Genomic DNA, 22145 nt, shown 5'->3' on the forward strand with positions numbered 1-22145 from the left:
TTTGGTGGAGATGTTGAGTATGTAACAAGGACGAAGCAAATAGATTTTGGTGAAGATCCAGATCCGATAATTTTTTAAGTGATTCTTCACCATTGAGAGGGAAGGCAAAAAACTATATATAGCAGGATATCTCAAACGGTTGTGGACGGATTTGGACGAAACGTGGTGGAAAGTTTGGGGTGTGATAAGGACGAACTGATTCAATTTTGGTGAAGATTCGAATCCAGATCCAGTTCAGAGAATTTTTTAAAAGTGATTCTTCACCATTGAGTGATGAGGCTAAAACCGATTACACAGCACGATATCTCATAGTTGTGGACGGATTTGGATGAAACTTCATGCACAGGTTGGATGTGTGACAAGGACAAATCAATTCAATTGTGGTGAAGATTCGAATCCAGGTGTGGCCTATCAGTGGGATATAAAACGTAAACTGTTCAGCTTGGTGGAGGTATGCTCTATCGAGTGCCATTCTAGTTCAATATGGTTTTCAACAGGTCAAATGTCATTAGCCATTTTGCACTCAAAATCATTTTGCAGACCACAACTCTAGTTATAAGCATCTGATGTTGCCCTCTTCCACTTATCTCTTTTATGTCTTGCGTTCTACCTCGTATCACTTTTATTTTTCACGTTACCTTTAATTGAGATAAAACGTAGCGGCGGGTTTACATGTACTTTGGGCCGAAGCATAGCTAGTGACAGATCCTTGTCCAATTATATTTTCTAGTTTAACGACAGATTGCCACACTTTCAATGCTCCTCTGCTAAACACTCCAGTTTTACCATATTGGCTCCAGGTAAAACAACAACAACATGCATTTTAAAGTCAATTTTCCCTGCTAGAGCGGGGGTTAGCCTTGCGGTCCCCATGACGATCTTCTCCATTTTGCCCTATTTTCTGCATCTCCCCTTGATAACCCCCTTGCCCGCATTTCTTCTTCCACCATCTTTAGCCAACTCTTTCTCGGTCTTCCCCGTCCTCTACTTCCTTCTACATTCATTTCCATCACTCTTCTCAACCAGTCACTTTCATCCTTCGTCAACACATGACCAAACCATCTCAACCTGTTCCTCTTCACAGCATCAATCACAGGCTCTATTCCCATCATCTTTCGCAATTCATCATTTGTCTTCCTCTCTCTCAACGATACTCCGCACATCAGTCGAACCATTGGCATTTCCACCCTTTCCAACCTTCGTTGCTGCTCTACGTTCATTACCCATGTCTCGCACCCATAAATCATAACACTTCTCACACATGCAGCATACACCTTTCCCTTCAGCTTCAACGACACTCCCCTCATCATCAGCACGCCACTCAGTTCCCGAAACTTCTTCCATGCACATCTCACTCTAGCAACCGTTGCCAAGTCTGATCCACCTTCTCCATTCAGCATGTCTCCGAGGTAGCAAAATGTTTTCACACCTTCCAGCTTCACGCCGTCTCCAAGATCCAACTCAACATTTCCTCCATCTGCAGCTCCCTCTGTGCACACCTTACATTTGAATGTAGCTGCCACACTGGTTAATGACCCTCTCAGACCACTACATTTTTGATGAACCCACTCAGCGCACATTGAACATTGAATGGAGTTCACTCCGACACCCTTCCTACACACAGCACAGGGCCACTTCCTAGTTCTTTCCACCTCACCACATGCTTTATCACTTGCCATCATCTTCGTCTTTCCGATATTCACCTTCAGACCTTTTGTCTCCATACATTCCTTCCACTTGTTCATCTTTTCCTTCAGTCCATCCATACTTTCCGCAATCAACACCAGATCATCTGCAAACAACAACTCCCATGGTAAACCCTCCTTTACGTTCTGAGCCAGCACCTCCATCACAGCTACAAATAGTAGTGGACTTACTACCGACCCCTGATGCACTCCCACCTTCACCTCAAACTCACCACTGTTCCCGTCCCTCGTCCTTACAGCTGTGCGCGCTCTTTTGTACATTGCCATCACTACTCTGATCAACCATTCCTCCACTCCTAACTTCCTCAATGCCCATGTCAATACTTTGCGTTGACCCCTATCGAATGCTTTCTCCAGATCAACAAACCCAAGAAACAACTTCTTCCTCTTCTCCATGTACTTCTCCTGCAACTGCCTCACAATGAAAAGCACGTCTGTCGTGCCTCTTCCTGGCATAAATCCAAACTGCATTTCGTCGATCTTCACTTTCTTCCTTATCCTCCTCTCCAACACCCTTTCCAATACCTTCATTCCATGCTCCAATAACTTTATCGCTCAGTACGAGCCACACTCCAGAGGGTCACCTTTCCCGTTGTGTAGAGGGACGAGGGTACTCAGTTCCCAAGCCACTGGAATGCGGCCTTCTTTCACCACCAGATTACAGATCTCTGTCATTCTCTTCACACCCCAACTTCCTGCTGCCTTCAACATATCTCCCACAACTCCCGTCGGCCCTCCCGCTTTTCTACCCTTCATTGCTTTTATCGCTTCCTCAACTTCCTTCTCAGTTATCTTCTCTGCCGGTCCTAAAACTGGGTTACTCTCTATGTTGCCATCCCATTCATTCTCTGTATTCAACAGCATTTCCATATATCTTTTCCATCTTCCTTTAATTCCATCTGGGTCGACAACGATTTGTCCCACTTCATCCTTCAAGCAACTCACCCCCATCACATCACACCTCTCTTTCGCTATCTGCTTTGCAATCCTGAATACTGCTTTCTGACCCTCTTCCCAATCCAAGCGTTCTCCGAACATTTTCCTACATGCCTCCTGCGCCTTTGCTACCTCTTTCTTTGCAGCCTTCCTGGCTGCCTTATAACTTTCATGCTCTGCTGTTTCTGCTCCCGTACCCTTCGCCTTCTGCCACTCCTTGAACTTCTTCCTCTTCTCGTCAATCCTCTTTCCAACTTCATCATCCCACCACCATGTTTCCGAGTGCCTTCCGAGTGCGGGGCACACTCACCACACTGTCTACAAACTCCTCAGAAAACAGGACACCAACACCATTCATGCCCTCCAGCACCCTTGCCACATAAACTTGTATTTCTGGTCCTTTTGTCCATCCACATACCTCACCAACGGCTCCCAACAGACTAGCTTTCATTGACATCCAACCACTTTCAAGCTCAACCACATCATCCTCTACCCTACTCAGCCTCTCTTTTAATGCCTCCCTTGCTGTCACCTCTTTCAACCTCCACACCTTCATTCTCGGTTGGTACTTCCCCCGCTGAGCTCTCCTCGCACCTTACACCCTTATGTCGCAGACAACCAAGTGGTGCTGTGAAACAGCCTCCTCCCCTGGGATCACCTTTGTGTCCCGGAGGTGCCCCCTATCTCGCCTACGCACCATCAGGTAGTCAACGGTTGTCGTCGACCCACCTGACGTGTATGTAACAAGCTTATTATCCTCTTTCTGGAACTGAGTATTACAAATCAACAAATCAGCTCCATTAGCAAACTCCAAAATCCTTTCACCTTCTCCATTTCTCACACCATATCCGTAACCCCCATGAACTCCGTCAAAACCATCCATACTCCTTCCCACATGTCCATTTAGGTCTCCTCCTACCACAACAACTTCCTCATCTTTCACGTTTTCCATCAGCTTCTCTATCGCACACCAGAACTTGTCCTTCTCTTCATCGCTTCGACCAACCTGCGGAGCATATCCCGAGATGACGTTCACCAAGAGCTTTCCAATCATCATTTTTACCATCATCAACCTATCACTCACTCTAGTCACACTCACCACACTGTCTACAAACTCCTCAGAAAACAGGACACCATCACCATTCACGCCCTCCAGCACCCTTGCCACATAAACTTGTATTTCTGTCCCTGCCTACCCTTCACCATTCTCACACCACTTCCCTCCCATCTCGTCTCTTGCACACAACATATGTCCACTCTTCTTCTGACCAATACTTCCACCACTTCTCCTGATCTCCCTGTCATTGTCCCTACATTCCATGTCCCAAACCTCAGAAACCGATCTCCACTTCGGGCTGTACCCTGCCCATATGTAGTTGTAATTGTCATGGTTCTCTTTTTGAGGCAATGTTTTTTTGGCCGGATGCCCTTCCTGACACCAACCCTCTTAGTCGTCTCTTACGACACGCAGGGATACGGTGTACCTATTCTAATCCAGGGTACACACTGGGAAACGTTTAAAACATGGAAATTCGGGGGGGGGGAGGGCGGCGTCAGCATCACGGCTGCGGTTTAAACATATTTAAATAATATTTAAACAAAACCATGAAAAACAATCTGGGAAAAGTCTCTAAGTGAGAACGTGGATTTGAGAAAGCAGGAGCAGAGGTGGAAGAAAAACGAGATATAGGGGGCGGGGCACAAGTCGAGACGAGGAGGAGAGCGAACAAGCACGTGTCCGGGAGGAGAGAAATAATTCATATATAATTTTTTTTTTTTTTTTTTTTTTTGTTCTGTTTTAAAAACGCTGGACAAAGGGTAAGATGTTCGTGAGAGGTAGGGGGAGAAAAGAAAATCAAAGAAACAAGCAAATACTACGAAGGAAAGAACCCATATTCACAAAACACTGACGGGGGGGAGGGAGCCTGGAGAGACCGAGGCGCACGAGGCGCGAACAAAAAAACGACTAATTACACACAAATTTGCAACAACTACAAAACCAAAACCAAATAGAAACACACAATAACACATACACAACAAAATACCCAGTGGAAATTTGACAAAGAAACGAACGGGAAAACACTCAAACTTTGATGCCGTGGAGAGATCGAAGCTCCAGGTGTTCTTGAATAATTCGTACATGGAAAGTAAGTTTTGCATGCTTCTTTGGAATACATTCGAGTGAGTTTGAATCCTCGTGCTCACGGTGTTTGGTGTTGTGTGACCATCTGTACTGTGTTTTGTGCTTGGATGTGTATTTATTTATTTCCCCCCTTCTGCAGGTGGAAGGAGAGCAAGGATGATTGGAAGTTCAGCAAGACCCGTCAAGTGTGGCTCCTGAAAAACATGTTCAATATTTCTCAGGTTGGTGGTACCCTCCAGGATACAATATCTCTCTGGTGTGTGATGTATAATTCCTGCTGCTCCCGTTTCACATTATTTTACATTTAACTCTGGGTATTCACAACGTTTTGCCTTGCTTTGATTGGAGCAGAATCTGATAAAGTGTTGCAGACCTTTTGGATGGATACTTAATTGCAGCACCTTTTGACCTTTTGATTCTTCCATTTGTCCCAAATGAGTTCCCAATCCGTTGCCTTGCTATGGCTCAAGTACCGTAAATAGTCAGGTTCACTATGTTTTTTTCGTTCAAAATTTTTGGTCATTAGCAAAACTATACATTTTTGGAATATTCAGATTATGAATAATCCAAAAATTAATGTTGGCATTTGCGTAGACACCTTTGCGAAATGACAGGACATTGATGAAGATCTGTAAAAGGATATTCCTGAACGGTATAGACCTATTAGATCCTGCGTATAGGACTTATAGTTCAATCAGATACTAACAAGGCTGCTTTCTTGCTTTATAAACCCATACCTATAACTTCAAAGGACTTGCAATATCATGTATTATGTAATACAGTTATATCACAAATATAAAGAGAATGGTTTTCAATTACCTTTGTTTGTTGCTTTTCTATAATCCTGAGCACTATTTTGAGACCTTTATTGGATTCCTTGACCCAGAAAAGATGGGATTAACATATTTAATTAAGTCTCTAGGTTGACTCGAAGCCGAGATAGCGCAAAATATGTATTTTATGGCCGCCATTTTGAAAAGCCAAAATGGCGGCCATGCAGGTGTCTGTGCAAATACCAACATTGATTTTCGGATTCTCCATGCTCTGATGATTCCAAAAATGTATAGTTTTGCTAATCTCCCAAATTTTGAACGAAATTATATTTGTTAGCATAGTGAATCTGACTATCTTCATCACTGTCCTGAGTGTCATTTTTGCAAAGGTGTCTACGCAAATGCCAACATTGATTTTTGGATTCCTCATGCTCTGAATATTCCAAAAATGTAGTTTTGCTTATCTCCAAAATTTTTGAACGAAATTATATTTGTTAACATAGCGAACCTGACTAATATGATTGTGCTGAAATTACCATCTGTCATATTTTTCATTGATTTCCTTTTCATAATATCTCCATGCTTGCTGTATGAATGCTCCCGAGGAATTTCAAAATGAGTTAAGCAGGCAAAACAAACTGAACTGGGGTTTGGCGTGGAAGGACAAATACTAATTCTGTGCATGACATGAATAACAGCAAGCGAGAACGGTAGAACAGGAACGACAAGGAGCAGCAAACCTTCCTATTTAATCGGAAGCGAGATGTATTGAATTTGCACTCTCAATCTTTTCCTCACCATCCAATAGGATTATAAGGGAATCCAATCTTATTGTGTGGAACACCTATTTCGAAGAAGCGTGAAGGTGCTAAAAGGTATCTTTCTTTCAGCACATCTTTTGTTTTATTGGCCCGTCTGCTCGCACAATCGGAGACAGTGTTTTACAATTGCGTGTCTGTCTGTCTGTCTGTCTGTCTGTCCAGGCTATAATTGAAGGAAAATATTAAATAATTATTTCTCTCCGAAACCACTTACTCTATCGATGCGTAACTTTACAAATGTCATCTAGCACTATTGCTGCATATAATTTGATAATGATGACGTCGTAGGTCATGTGCCTTTCCACTTTTGAGCAGCTTTCCTTCTGTCGGCCTCCTTTAACAATGTTCCTAATTGAGTTGTTTTTGTTTTCTACTCACTACCACAGACTCCTTTCGTGTTTAAACTACTGCTGCACTTCCTCTTTGCTTTTCCTTCCAATTAATTTTTTTTTTCAGTTTTCTATCATCAAAAAAACATTACAAAACTTTGCAGCTAATTTAAATTCTTGGTTACCACTTTAATTGGGTCAATGTCTCCACAGCAAAGTACAACATACTCTTTCACTGCCTATATCTCTTCAGTCGTTGATGTGTTCGGTGTTTGCAGTCGCCCGTCAAGAAGGCAAAGTTTCAAGTCTCATAAAAAATGAGTCTGTGGAAAAATATAGACATTTTGTTTGATGATGATGCAGCAGTGATGTGATCCATTTTGACACTTATCACGTTGGTCAAAGTGATGTCTCAGCATTTACAAAATTCCTCTAATAATCAGGAAGATGGTTGAGTAGTTTTGTCTGATTGAATGACGAGAATGAACGAGCAAGCCCAGGCCGTAAACCGCAGGGTAACAATAATGAGCAACTATAAATGGATATAAAGATTTTTTTCGTGTTTACGTACCGGTAGTCGAGGCTCGTGGAATGGCTAATTTTCTGGTGCCTTCCAGTGATTTTATAGACACGCAGCACACACCGTACATTATTGTGAACATATTTGGTGATAAGTTGCAATTATAATAATTATTTTAATTTCATAAAGAAATCGTATGAAATAATCGTATTTTGAGTAACCATGTTTATTTTTGTTTATTTTTTTACTTCTTGATCATCCATCACCATTTATGATTGGCTCATGACATTGCACTTGCGGAACATTCCCCACATGGATGAGCTATTTGTTTACTCATCTGTCTTTACACTTCTCAAGTTACGCATAAGAGCTCATATTATTTGAGTAAATAGTGTGTAGATATGTTTTTTTTCCTTTAGTGCTTGAGGATCACATTGCAATGTCAAACAAGCTTACAATCAACTACAGTGGTTTTGATTCCCAGCTGGACTCGCAACACAGCTTGTGGTTTTGTCTGCCCACTCTGTGACCCGTGAGCGAAATTGATGAGTCTGCAGTTCTCAGCTCTGCTGTACTACTGCCAACTAGGCAACTCGTATTGGGGGAAGCACTGACATGAATTCGAACAAGATGCAGAACTCAAGCAGGATGAAATACCTCTCACCTCTGACAACCCATAGCTGTCTTTCAACCCCCACCTCACCCCCCTTTCCAAAACATTCCCTAATTTCCTTGTGCTTCCCACTATTAGTGTTAGCCCTTTAAATCTAACAGAGACTTGTTCTACGTGCGTTATACATACATGCCAGATGTAATTGCCGCCCTGAATCCCTGAACTCTGAAAACATTCTTTTCCTGTAACAGGGCTTCATAGTCCACGCCAGTTAATGACGTAGTCTTTTTGTGTGTAATATGACATGTTGGACAATTATTCTGTGACTGAAACGCAAACCTACAGGACCTCCTTTCCTTAGTATGCAATTATATTTGACACTGGAGGAGGCCATTTTGACCCATCAGCACCACATTAATTCAATCTATCAGTTTATCTACTTGATCTTGCTGGAGATGGGGAGGGGTATTGGTGGGAGGGGAGTGGAGAAAAGCATGAGGGGGGGGAGTTGGACTGTCATAGGGACATCACCAGGTTATCTTCTTCTTCTTCTATGTTTATTTATATTTACATCATTATATCTTCTATCTGTATTATTATATTATTTATCTTCTATATATATAAAAGAAAGTTTTTGTTTGTTTGTTTGTTTGTCTGCACGTGCTAATCTCCTGAACGGTAAAAGATAGGAGGAAATCTCTGCAACAAAAAATGTCGGGACGGGCCTCGGGAAGGTTATAGGCTAGATGGCGAGACCGGTCGAGGCCGCTTCGGCCGGGCCGGGCCCATTTCACAATTAAAAGCTGAGCTAAATTATCGTAGTCAATCTTCTACGGCCGTGAATAAAAGCTGAATTATGGTAGTAAATTCATTCAAAAAGAGCCCGGGCAACGCCGGGTGCATTCAGCTTGTATATATATAAAATAAAGTTTTTGTTTGTTTGTTTGTTTGTCTGCACGTGCTAATCTCCTGAACGGTGAAAGATAGGAGGAAACCTCTGAAACAAAAAATGTTGGGGCAGGCCCCGGGAAGGTTATCGGCTAGGTGGCGAGGCCGGTCGAGGCCGCCTCAGCCAGGCTGGGCCCATTTCGCAATAAATCTTTTTCTTCTTTCAAAATTCTCTTGAAGTACAACTTATGCACTTAATAGGAATATCTGACTGATTGCAACACATGCTTTCAAAATTCTCTCTCGCGGGGCCCGACAGAAGAAAGGACAAGGAATCGTTGAGCACTAACTGATACTGGGCTCGCGTCAGACCTATGTACAGAAGATTAAATTCATTCAAAAATAACCCCGGCAACGCCGGGTGCATCCAGCGAGTATGGTATAAATTAAAGTGTGTGCGTGCGTTCGCATTCACACTGTCATCTCTGAGTTCAAATATCAACCCAGCATTGAACTGTTTTGCAGGAAAGATGAGTAATCAGATTGTGTGTTGTCCCTTGGATTAATGTTAAGCTTGGTGTCCCATATGCCAGCATTATTGGTGAATGTCAAAAAGCCTGTTTTGTCTTTTACAAAGAGTTGCTGGGTTGTCACTGGCTTCCTGTACAAATTTGCTTAACATTGAGCCTGCTCAGCCAGCTTGTGAAAGATTTGGGCCAATGCACCTGCTGTGGCAGACTCCACAAGGAGGTGAGATAAATTGTGCCCATTAAAATAAGTATTAATAGCCAGAAGTTGATGCTCATGGAAGGGTTGAATAGCAGCAGAGGGGTGATGTTGACACAACGAGCTCCTTTTCAAGTGAGAGTGGAGAAATGGTGAAGGAATGAATGCAGAACTAGAATGGCACTCAATAAAGAGCATACCTCTGCCAGGGTGAACAGAGTTTATGTTTTGTATCCCACTGATAGGTTGGATCTGGATCCAGACCTGAACCAAAATCGAACCGGTTTATTATTGGCACCTACCCAGCCCATCCACCAAGTTTTGTCATAATCTGTCCACAACTTATAGATATAGTGCTATATAAATTTTTTGGTCCTATCACTAAATGGTGAAGAATCGTTAAGAAAAATTCTCATATCCGGATCCTGATCTTCACCAAAATCGAATCTATTCTTCCTTGTCACACCCAAGCTGTCCATCAATGATTGTCCGAATTCGTCCATAACTTATCCTGCTCACAGACAGACAAACAGGAGTGAAAACGAAACCTCCATCCACTTTTGGTGGCAGAGGTGATAAGTAGAGACATAGACAACTGATCAGTAAGACAAGCAACATGTAAGCAGACAGAAAATTTGGCAAGCAGGTTGAGTTTTGAAAATTGTGGGTGAACAGGAGAGTAGAGTCTGTGGAAATAGAAAAGATATGTGATCAGAATAGGGGATACAAACAACAACAACATGCATTTTAGGGCCATTTTCCCTGCTGGAGCGGGGGTTAGCCTTGCGGTCCCCATGACAATCTTCTCCATTTTGCCCTATTTTCTGCATCTCCCCTTGTTAACCCCCTTGCCCGCATTTCTTCTTCCACCATCTTTAGCCAAGTCTTTCTCGGTCTTCCCTGCCCTGTCCTCTACTTCCTTCTACATTCATTTCCATCACTCTTCTCAACCAGTCACTTTCATCCTTCCTCAACACATGACCAAACCATCTCAACCTGTTCCTCTTCACAGCATCAATCACAGGCTCTATTCCCATCATCTTTCGCAATTCATCATTTGTCTTCCTCTCTCTCAACGATACTCTGCACATCCACCGAACCATTCGCATTTCCACCCTTTCCAGCCCTCGTTACTGCTCTACGTTCATTACCCATGTCTCGCTCCCATAAATCATAACACTTCTCACACATGCAGCATACACCTTTTCCTTCAGTTTCAACGACACTCCCCTCCTCATCAGCACGCCACTCAGTTCCCGAAACTTCTTCCATGCACATCTCACTCTGGCAACCGTTGCCGAGTCTGATCCACCTTCTCCATTCAGCATGTCTCCGAGGTAGCAAAATGTTTTCACACCTTCCAGCTTCACGCCGTCTCCAAGATCCAACTCAACATTTCCTCCATCTGCAGCTCCCTCTGTGCACACCTTACATGTGAATGTAACTGCCACACTGGTGAATGACCCTCTTAGACCACTACATTTTTGATGAACCCACTCAGCGCACATTGTACATTGAATGGAGTTCACTCTGACACCCTTCCTGCACACAGCACACGGCCACTTCCCAGTTCTTTCCACCTCACCACATGCTTTACCACTTGCCATTACCTTCATCTTTCCGATATTCACCTTCAGACCTTTTGTCTCCATACATTCCTTCCACTTGTTCATCTTTTCCTTCAGTCCATCCATACTTTCCGCAATCAACACCAGATCATCTGCATACAACAACTCCCACGGTAAACCCTCCTTTACGTTCTGAGCCAGCACCTCCATCACAGCTACAAATAGTGTGGACTTAGTACCGACCCCTGATGCACTCCCATCTTCACCTCAAACTCACCACTGTTCCCGTTCTTCGTCCTTACAGCTGTGCGCGCTCTTTTGTACATTGCCCTCACTACTCTGATCAGCCATTCCTCCACTCCTAACTTCCTCAATGCCCATGTCACTACTTCGCGTGGAACCCTATCGAATGCTTTCTCCAGATCAACAAACCCAAGAAAAAACTTCCTCCTCTTCTCCATGTACTTCTCCTGCAACTGCCGGAGAATAGGGGATGATATGATGATATGATGATGATCATCAGAATAGGGGATGATATCAGATTTTTATATCTTATATTATCCCCTATAGATCGCCACTTTATCGTCTTCAGTTGGGGAAAGAACATACTTGCGGAGACATTGAGAGGCGATTTCACAGTCAGTGGAGCAACAGAGTGGAGGTCAGCAATTCACCTTTATTTGTGGAGGTAATTTTTTTTCTAGCTAGTTGAGAGAGTACATTTAGATCAGGATCATTGGGGACAAATATGGAGATTATGGAGATTTTGAAGGGGAACCCAAACGCAAAGTAGTTTTTTCTAAAAACCATTGAAAATCATTAATCATTGTCTAATTAGAGGGGAATTTTTTTTTTTTTTTCTTTTTGCCAATCACAAAATGTCGAAAATAGCCCTAAAGTGTCGAGTTTAGATTTCGCCAGTGACGTCACACGATGAACTCACCTTGATCCTTGTGGCAGTTTACATTGATAACCTGCTTGTCAGGCTTGGATTCCGATACTGATTCCACCATTACTAGCAACTCTGAAGGTTCTCGTTATTTTGAAACTGATAAGTGGGATTTTGAAGAAACGATTTGGATACAAAATTAAGTAATGGGAACGCTTTTGGGGAAGTTGTGGAGCCGTATCGTTTCGAGCCTTGTGCGAGCGATTTAGACAAAGATGGTGTTAGTGAAGATGGCGGTGTTGTGGTCATAGTGCAGATTAAACTGCCGGTCGCATGTTCACTACAGATTGGTAGGTTTTGTTTTTCAGTTCAATTTACGGTTAATCAGGGGTTTTATATTAATTAATAAATCAGTCATAGTACTCCAGAATAAATATGGCACGGACACGACACAGCATTTGGCTGACTCGGACAACGCTGACCAAATGGGTGACAAACGCATTGTCTTTCCATAGCAAGCTTGCCGGTGTCCTGTATGTTTTTTTTTTGTTTGTTTTTAATACATGTTACAGGATCAGCCTGTTTTGTACTTTCCTGGGATGCCATTTGTGTCTGTGTTCGTGTTTGTGCCGTGACCAACAGTCGTGTCCATGCTGTGTTGTATCCGTGCCATGTCGATGTCCTGCCCCAATGGAGGGGGAGGAAGCGACAGTTGCAAGGTGAGATCGGTCACCAGTTGGCCAACATAGCTGTTTGATTAATCGCTCAAATTGCCTGTGTCCATATGCTGGTAGCTTGATTGAGATGGTTTTTTTTTTTTTGCGATGGCTGTTTTTTCCCTCTTAATCGTGGGGATGACATCCCCTCTCATCCACTCTCAATCGTGGCAGATAACCACAAGATCTAGCCATCCCTGTTGTTTTATAACATTGTTCTGTAAAATGTTCCGAGCACAAACACGAACATTTTGTATGCCGATCCACACTTGAGTATTTCAGGATCCACACTTGGGTATTTTAGGATCCACACTTGGGGTCCAATTTCTGGAAAACCCTCTGATATTTTGGGCTTTGTTATGGCATGAAACCATCTCGGTTTGTATTGCTACAATGCCAAGGATGCATTGACAAGTCATTTTTGTAGAAATTTGAGATTAGTCGCTGTTTGAGTTAAATCATACTGCTATATTACCCGTAGACAGTACGGATATGGCAGTCAACTTTGTGACGTCACAGCTAAACATGAAGAAGAAGAAGAAGATTTCGACTTTTCATTATAACATTACCTACTTTATAAATCGGAAATCGGAAAAAGACACATCATTTATATTTTGTAGAGTATCAAGGGATATATTAGTGTCTTGAGGTTGAACTTGCTGCTTAATGGTGCATATATTTTTTGTTCGGAGAAGTTAAGAGAATTTAATAAACTAATACACCCACTGCGTACGGGAGCAGCAGGAAGGGTCACGTTATTATCCCCATCTTGGCTATATGGATTACAGTAGATCTAGGCTCGGGCCTCAATAATGTTGGGGGTGTGTTCAGTTACCAAGTTTGTTGTCGAGCGTTCGCCAAGTGGCTTGAGCATTCGAGCAAGCACTCCATTCAAAACCGTTAAGAAATGGCTGGCTTGGAAAGCAGTAGCTCGCTGCATGGTAACTGAGCACACCCTGGGTTTCCTCCCTTTCAGTTTAGTGTTAAACAGCAGTAACAACTGTTAAAAAAGGTAATCATACATCATCGTCGTTCTCCTTTTTCCTTTATAAGGGATGAGGTCATGTGCTGTGCTTTGTAATATTTTGTTAAGTTTTGAATTTGGTAAATTTCCGTAAGCAAGATATAAATAGAGTGAAATGTGAGTTGAGGTGAGTGTTTTCAAGCTGCTGTTTCTCCACAGTGATGATCTAGATTAAATTTCGTTATCAAATGACAAAGTACAGTACAGGTTAACCACGCTATTGTTTGAACTTATTTTACTTTTCTACTTGACCGTCAGGTGCCTGAAGATTACTTTTCCATTCTGTTGGAGTACATAAAACCACTGAACGGCCTTGCTCGTAACGAGACCATTGAGAAGGGGAAAATGCTTCTGAAACAACTTCAAGAGGGTAAATCACAAGGTAAATGAGGGTAAAACCAATGTTGAGTGTTACCTTAGCAGTGTACATAAACTCGACGTAACCGACTGCCATGATTTTTTGGGGAATCTGTTTGGTTTTTCAGTCTGTGCTGGTAATGCTCTGAGAATTCCATTGGGTTTAGTTAAGCCCCAACCTTTACCACGACATGCAGGGACGGTTGATGAAAAGCCACTGGGATTTTGCATTTCCCATCGTGCATTTAATCCCAGTAATGAATGCCAAATACAGAAACACCTGCGTACCATCTATATATGCCCTTTCATGCAGGCCCGCTTACATTCTGCAACCAATTTTTTGGAAATTTACACGAGCAAGCAACCTTGATCACGCAGAACTTGGCTACTCGGTCATCATCAGCTTTTAATAATTGGCCACCAGTTCATGTTCATGGCTCATTGACGCTGTCTTTGCCCAGGTGCCTGAATCATGAACCGTAATTAACAGCACCAAAGGAGGGGTGGGGGTGGGCAGAGGTGCGGGTGGGTGAATTCATGGTGTGTTGTGGTTCCATGTATTTTATAATATCCTTGCTTATTCACTTGTACAAAACCATGGTAACAAAGTTTAACCGCACCTCATTCACTTGTTTTTGAGAGCTAATTTTCCTTTTCCTTTTTTTTTTTAAATTGTTTCTGCAGAAGATGATCTTGACCCGGGGCGCATCAGGGATGTTTTGGATGCACTGTCGTAATCCCAGCTCTCAACATGCAAAACCACATCCTGAAAATGAAGTGTTTGGCAGAAAAATGATTGTGCCTTTTATATTCGATCACCTATAAACGCTAATGTTTTTTTCATATATGCATTTTGAAAATCGGTTTCACGACCGACGTGTCACCTGAACTGCATCGCCCTCTTGTGGCTAAATGTAGAGCGAGGTTAATATTCAGTAACGCCAAAGCGAAAGGATAGTGGCATCAAATATTCCCAACCCATCATGGACCTGATTCTCTGATAGGTGGAAAATACATGCTGTATTTTCACCGACTGACTGCACTCAGTAAAACAAGCTTAAATCTTCTTCCTCCCAATCAGTTGTGCAGATTTTTATTGCTCAGTACATTATTCACTTGCAGATTGAGAGAGAGAGGTTCCTGATCTGCTTTTCTCATGATCTCTCATCATCATAACGTGAATATCTTTAATGCCATTGTTTGTTGACTTCATTATCGGTTTTTGTCATACCTTTTCTTATGACGTGCACAACGCCATTGCATCCTCATTAATGGATGTAAATGGCCCTTCCCAGAGCATTTTTATAAATCAGACTTAAATGTTTGCAGTTTGAGTGACATGTAAGAAACAGAATCAGCTTATATCAATTTTACCTTCTCCACATTGCCATGATGACAAATTATTCAACTGTGATTGTTCCATTTCTGCATCAGTTGAAATATTTCGGGGTTTGATCAAGCTGATTTTAAAAGGAACTTTTAAATTAATTTTTTTTGCTTGGGAACACTCTGCAATGTGTTGTAATGCCACCTGAGGGCCACGGTCAGCAGAGCACGATCCACCAGTTTCCCATCGGTGGAGGAAAAATGGTGCAATGTCCGACGCGATTTCGAATAAAATTTGGTCCAAAGTCTGGGTGACTGTGGAACCCTATTTGGGGTAAAAGAAATGGCTGGTAATTAATAACCTCGCATAATTCGTAACTATTCCAATACTTTTGTCAATACAGTGTAAATGGTAACCTATAAAACATAACAGCTGTACATCGCTGATAATTTGAAATATTCGACAATGTGGATTGCATACTCTTCTTCACATGCAAGTTTGGTTTATTTCAGAGATTATTTTTGGTTGAGCTGCTGGAAATGTTGCTTCTTGAATGTCGAGCGCCCTCTTGCGTCTTAAACCTATAGTCTAGTAGGAAGACTAGGTCCCCCTGCACCCCCCGGAGATATACTTCTAATCAGTGTTTCTAGATTGGAAAAAATGTGTAGAAAATGACTAGCTATGGCCCCAAGCTGAAAAAATGTCCCACATACCATTTTTATGCAAATTACTGCTGCAAATTTTATGCAAAATTATGCAAATTTTATGCAAATTTTTGATGAGGAGTAGAGTTGAGGGGTCTTTGAGGGCTTCATCGAGGTGCTCTCGGTTGCAAGACTGGGTCATTCTGAGAAGCACAGCAGGGTCAGAGATCATGATGTTCTCCTCCTCAGTGAATCTCTCCATCAACAGCCTCTCCATTGCCTCACACACTGTTTTGAGGCAAAAGAGGGACTTTGCGTAGGCCTTTCCACTGAGAACACCTTTGAGAGATCCACTTGTTACTAGTTGTGCCTCAAAGAGAATCTCTGCATATCCAGAACCACGCATCTTGTGTCCAGTGAGCATCCCGATGTAGTTCATGGATGTGTGGAAGGGTCCAATCGTTACTACATGACTAGCAAATTCATTTGGCCAGCGCCAGATGATGGGAAGGGCTTTCATGCAGACACCCAGATCAAATGTATTCAGGACCCATCTCTGACCCACCTCAGCAGTTGCTGCCTCGGAACGCTTCAGTAGCTCACGAACAACTGCGTTGTCTGTGATCGGTTGGTGGATAGGCGTGCAGTAGTCGACTGTTGATTTGCTGGGTGGGGGAGAACCAGTTGCAGAGGTGAAACCCCCTAGCCCAGGCACAGGCTGCAGGCCATTGCCATGCCATGCAGGCACCAGGCACAGACCGATCACAGACAACGCAGTTGTTCGTGAGCTACTGAAGCGTTCCGAGGCAGCAACTGCTGAGGTGGGTCAGAGATGGGTCCTGAATACATTTGATCTGGGTGTCTGCATGAAAGCCCTTCCCATCATCTGGCGCTGGCCAAATGAATTTGCTAGTCATGTAGTAACGATTGGACCCTTCCACACATCCATGAACTACATCGGGATGCTCACTGGACACAAGATGCGTGGTTCTGGATATGCAGAGATTCTCTTTGAGGCACAACTAGTAACAAGTGGATCTCTCAAAGGTGTTCTCAGTGGAAAGGCCTACGCAAAGTCCCTCTTTTGCCTCAAAACAGTGTGTGAGGCAATGGAGAGGCTGTTGATGGAGAGATTCACTGAGGAGGAGAACATCATGATCTCTGACCCTGCTGTGCTTCTCAGAATGACCCAGTCTTGCAACCGAGAGCACCTCGATGAAGCCCTCAAAGACCCCTCAACTCTACTCCTCATCAAAAATTTGCATAAAATTTGCATAATTTTGCATAAAATTTGCAGCAGTAATTTGCATAAAAATGGTATGTGGGACATTTTTTCAGCTTGGGGCCATAGCTAGTCATTTTCTACACATTTTTTCCAATCTAGAAACACTGATTAGAAGTATATCTCCGGGGGGTGCAGGGGGACCTAGTCTTCCTACTAGACTACTACTAACCAATTTTTTCCCGTGCTTTTTATCCGAAAAATAAACGTTCTTCTTTTCTACTTCCAGAATCATGGGGAGTCTGTACGCACACTCGCATCTGAACTGTTAAGCCCGTGTTCGAATCTCGGCCCAGCTATGAACTATCATCCTGGGTTTCGTGGGTAGGGGGATTTGTCAATGTGTGCACCATCTTTTAAATGGACGTTAAACTGGGCATCCCATCTGCCAGTATTAGTTGGTGAACGGTAAACATACCACGGTGTCCTTCGTGAAGAGTGGGTGAGTTATCGCCGGCACCATGAACAAGTTTCAAATTTCTTATCTGACCTGCAGGGGACACCGCATCAGCATCACAGCTGCACCCGCAGCAAATGATTAGATGTAGGGGTCTGTGCACTGTCTTGAATGGCGAAGATATTGCGATGATAAACTAATTATCATCGGACAGTACAAACCATTTTGAAAGCTGAATTGCATTGGACATGCTTTGTTCACAACTCCAAATCTACACATGAAACTGCTGATCAGCGCATTGTTTGTCGTGCTCTGCAACTTCAACTTTCTACATCTCGTAGCCATCTTTCCTACTCTTAATCCCATGTTGTGTTTTGATCCAGGACATGGCCACGGCGTGTTTTGATCCGGCCCTCGTGGTGATATGTTGTTCAGTATTTTCACGTGGCTACTTAGGTCGGAAGAGCTGGAAGGATAATGTTGCAGTATGCAAGCTTGCCTCTGAGCTGTCCAGCTTTAAATGGGTTAAAATCTAGACCCAGGTATAAACTGCCATCTTGGTGTTTACATGTCGGGCAATTCATCAATTGGTGCTTCGGCCCTCGATGTATGTGAAACTGGGTGTCCCATTTTCGAGCATTATTTGGTGGGCGTTAAAGACCCCACAGTGAATGCGAGCTATCGCCGGCACCTGAACAAATGACAAATTCCTGCACTTGCAGAGGCGACCATCCAGGTTGTGCTCCCTAGCGGCCTAGCGATGGTATCAGTCTTGACAGGTAATGAACATGAAGACAGGAACGACGAGCTTCGCCACCACACACGTGGTCTGTATCTTAGATTATTAGTACATAGTCTTAGTACACCCTTGTAGTTTGAGATAAAAAAGAGAGTACACACACGAATAATTTTGTATTACCATTGCCTTTTAAAAACTGTTAACATTTTGAGATAAAAAGTGGTGAAATAAGTGAACATTTTGTTTTGTCATTGACCGTGCTTGGTAGTATGGTGAGCGTTAGGAAATGGGAAAGTTGACTCGGAGTGTCGTGCTTTTCAATCACAAGTCAGAAAATCAGAATGATTACTTACATTACTTGTCTGCATGTATGCTGGTTAAATTATAAACAGATCACTAAGCTTATATGCAGCCCGCACTAAGTTCAACAATAGCTGTTATGGCCTTCGGACTAGGAAGGCTTCCACACATCTCTTTAGAAGCTCAGTTATGTGCTGTTATTTGTTGCGTCATATTGTTGTTGTCGAGCCTGATGGAAAAGCAGAACAGCATGGCAATAATAATAATAACTGGATGTGCCACTTGTGACTGCGAGCAGTTATGTCGGGTAACGAACAACGCTCGTGCCAAAAATGATGCCATCCCACGCTGCCCGTTCCGATGATGATGTCATCTCATGCCGCCCTTTCCAATGACGATGCCATCCCACACCGCCCTTTCTGATGACTATGCCATCCCACGCTGCCTGCTCCGATGACTGTCAACCCACACCGCCCTTTTTGATGACGATGCCATTCCATGCTGCCCATTATAGTCATCCCACACCACCCTTTCTGATGACGATGCCATCCCATGCTGCCCATTGTGATGACTATGTCGTCCCATGCCACCCTTTCCAATGATGATGCTATCCCACCATGCCTGTTCCGATGACGATGTTGTCCCATGCCACCCTTTCCAATGACAATGCCACCCCACGCTGCCTGTTCCGATGACGATGCAATCCCATGCTGCCCGTTCTGATGATGCCATCCCATGCCACCCTTTCCGATGACAATACCATCCCACGCTGCCTGTTCCGATGACGATGCCATCCCATGCCACCCTTTCCGATGATGATGCCATCCCATGCCACCCTTTCCGATGACAATACCATCCCACGCTGCCTGTTCCGATGACGATGCTATCCCACGCTGCCTGTTCCGATGACGATGCTATCCCACGCTGCCTGTTCCGATGACGATGCCATCCCATGCTGCCTGTTACGATGACGATGCCATCCCATGCTGCCTGTTCCGATGACGATGCAATCCCATGCTGCCCGTTCTGATGATGCCATCCCATGCCACCCTTTCCGATGACAATACCATCCCACGCTGCCTGTTCCGATGACGATGCCATCCCATGCCACCCTTTCCGATGATGATGCCATCCCATGCCACCCTTTCCGATGACAATACCATCCCACGCTGCCTGTTCCGATGACGATGCTATCCCACGCTGCCTGTTCCGATGACGATGCTATCCCACGCTGCCTGTTCCGATGACGATGCCATCCCATGCTGCCTGTTACGATGACGATGCCATCCCATGCTGCCTGTTACGATGACGATGCCATCCCATGCTGCCTGGTCTGATGACGATGCCATCCCATGCTGCCTGTTCTGATGATGCCATCCCATGCTGCCTGTTCTGAGGACGATGCCATCCAATGCTGCCTGTTCTGATGACAATGCCATCCCATGCTGCCTGTTCTGAGGACGATGCCGCCCGTTGCGATGTCGATTCCGTCACATTTCGGCATTTTTATCAAAAATATTTCATATGACTGGTCCATCCCAATAACCGCCACTTATAACTGCAAGCATTGATTTTGACATGGTGCTTACAAAGATGTGAGCCCCGGATAACGTTTGATCCATACAGTATGCGTGTTGGCAGCCATATTGGATCGACAAAAAACGTTTAAAAATGTTTTTCTCTGGAACCTCTTTACCGATTGAAGCAACTTTTTTTTCGTTTCTGCCAATTGAAATGCCAACTCTCTGCCAACTCTGCGCATGCGTGATCGGGACGAGATGTTTATACTTTGCCAAATTCGGCACCAAAATACTGCTAAAATGCAGGTTCGTGTTCCGATCCATGCTCAAAATATAACATTCAACTGAAATTAAGTAGTTCGTCAATCATAAACTGATTGTAGACAGACAGACAAAGTGAACTTATTGCATAACCCGGCTTTTAGCTTCATGTGCGTGGGGCAAAAAGTTTTTTGTCGTATATATTGCGTTGCGCGTACAATGAGTTGAAGTTTGAGTTTTTTTTATGTTGAAGACTCCAGTTACGGACTATATAGTCTTCATCGAGGCCAGGCCTTAAATAAAATAACTGCATAAAGATAAATAAGAGAGAGGGAATATTAAAGTGATGAGTTAAAATGAATAAGAAACGTGTATGTTATTTGTTTGTTTGTAAGACTTGGCTAAAGATGGTGGAAGAAGAAATGCGGGCAAGGGGGTTAACAAGGGGAGATGTAGAAAAGAGGGCAAAATGGAGAAGATTGCCATGGGGACCGCAAGGCTAACCCCGCTCTAGCAGGGAAAATGGCCTTAAAATGCATGTTGTTGTGTTGTTGTTTGTTTGTAAGAAAGAGAGATTGAAGCTAGCCCGGTAGCGATAGTTTGAGTGAGACAGAAAGTAAGACCAGCAATCCTGACACGGAGAGTGTAAGATGGTTCCGGGCACCACTGTAACGCTTCTAGGTCAGATAAGTCAAAACGGTAGTACTACCCTGGCCGGTTGCTGTCTATGACCTACTACATAACTTTATTGGTTGTAGTTGGTTGAAATTTGATTATTAATAAATCAGAATTTTAGTAGACATAAAAATAACAGTGAATACGAAATACATTCACTGTGATGAGTGCAGAGAACCATAAAATAAAAGTTTAGTTATGAAATAAGTGGCATGGATTAAAATGTCCATTATGTCCATGCTCATCCGAACCGTTTACACTGATTCATTGGAGGTGAGGATGGCACTGGGATAAAAGCTGGCGCACAAGATATTCTTGTCTGCTTGATGGAACAATAGCATTTACCCGAGCAGATAAGTTCAAAAATGCTGTGCGCTTGGTGGAACACGTCCGGACGATAGCTTTTGCACTTTTCACTGCTCGACTGAAGTACATGCTCTCGATGGAAGGCACCCTATAATTTTTCCAGCCGTCTTTACTGTCCTATTGAGTCTGGATCGGCCGTACCTTGTCGAGCTGCCATACTGTAAGACACTAAGACAGTGTCAGACCACTCTCTATCTTTGCTCAATAGAACTTGATCAACATGGGATGGCCAACCCCAAAACTTTTCAGGCTTCTAAGAAAGAAAGAACATGCCCTCGCACTGTCCACAAAGTGGGATGAAGTAGAAATGGATGGAAAGGATCACTCTGATGCACAGTAGCACACAAAGTAATTTGCAGATGAAAGGGGGACACTGGACAGGATCATATTTGTGTAGAAAACCTCAATCGAAGAAACTGCTGATACTATGAGGTGGTGGCAGACATCAGATTGGAAGGCCTGGAGTGAGGCATACGAAACAAGACTCAGAAATACGGTTCTATGTGCACGAGAAGAGTGGGTGAATGAGTGAAGGTGAGTAATTACACTCTATGCTGTAGTACACCCTTTTTACGGCGTAGCCCACAGGACAAAGCCGTCTCGAACATTTTGTCTGTATGTATGT

The 22145-nt window shown here is 43.4% G+C and overlaps 1 protein-coding gene across 2 annotated transcripts in view; it reads left to right on the forward strand.

Moving 5' to 3' along the window:
* Positions 1–15643, forward strand: part of CHLSN (cholesin) — a 174558-nt gene extending 158915 nt beyond the window's left edge. For both annotated transcript variants that reach the window (XM_068109985.2, XM_068109984.2), the window contains 3 exons: positions 4925–5006; positions 13911–14034; positions 14694–15643. In XM_068109985.2, coding sequence (XP_067966086.2) covers positions 4925–5006; positions 13911–14034; positions 14694–14746 — 259 coding nt within the window. In that variant the 3' untranslated portion in view covers positions 14747–15643. The remainder of the gene's footprint in view (positions 1–4924; positions 5007–13910; positions 14035–14693) is intronic.
* The last annotated feature ends 6502 nt before the right edge of the window (positions 15644–22145 follow it).

The sequence above is a fragment of the Myxine glutinosa genome, chromosome 3, assembly GCF_964187855.1.
Source record: "Myxine glutinosa chromosome 3, kmMyxGlut1.1, whole genome shotgun sequence".
NCBI classification, from domain to species: domain Eukaryota; kingdom Metazoa; phylum Chordata; class Myxini; order Myxiniformes; family Myxinidae; genus Myxine; species Myxine glutinosa.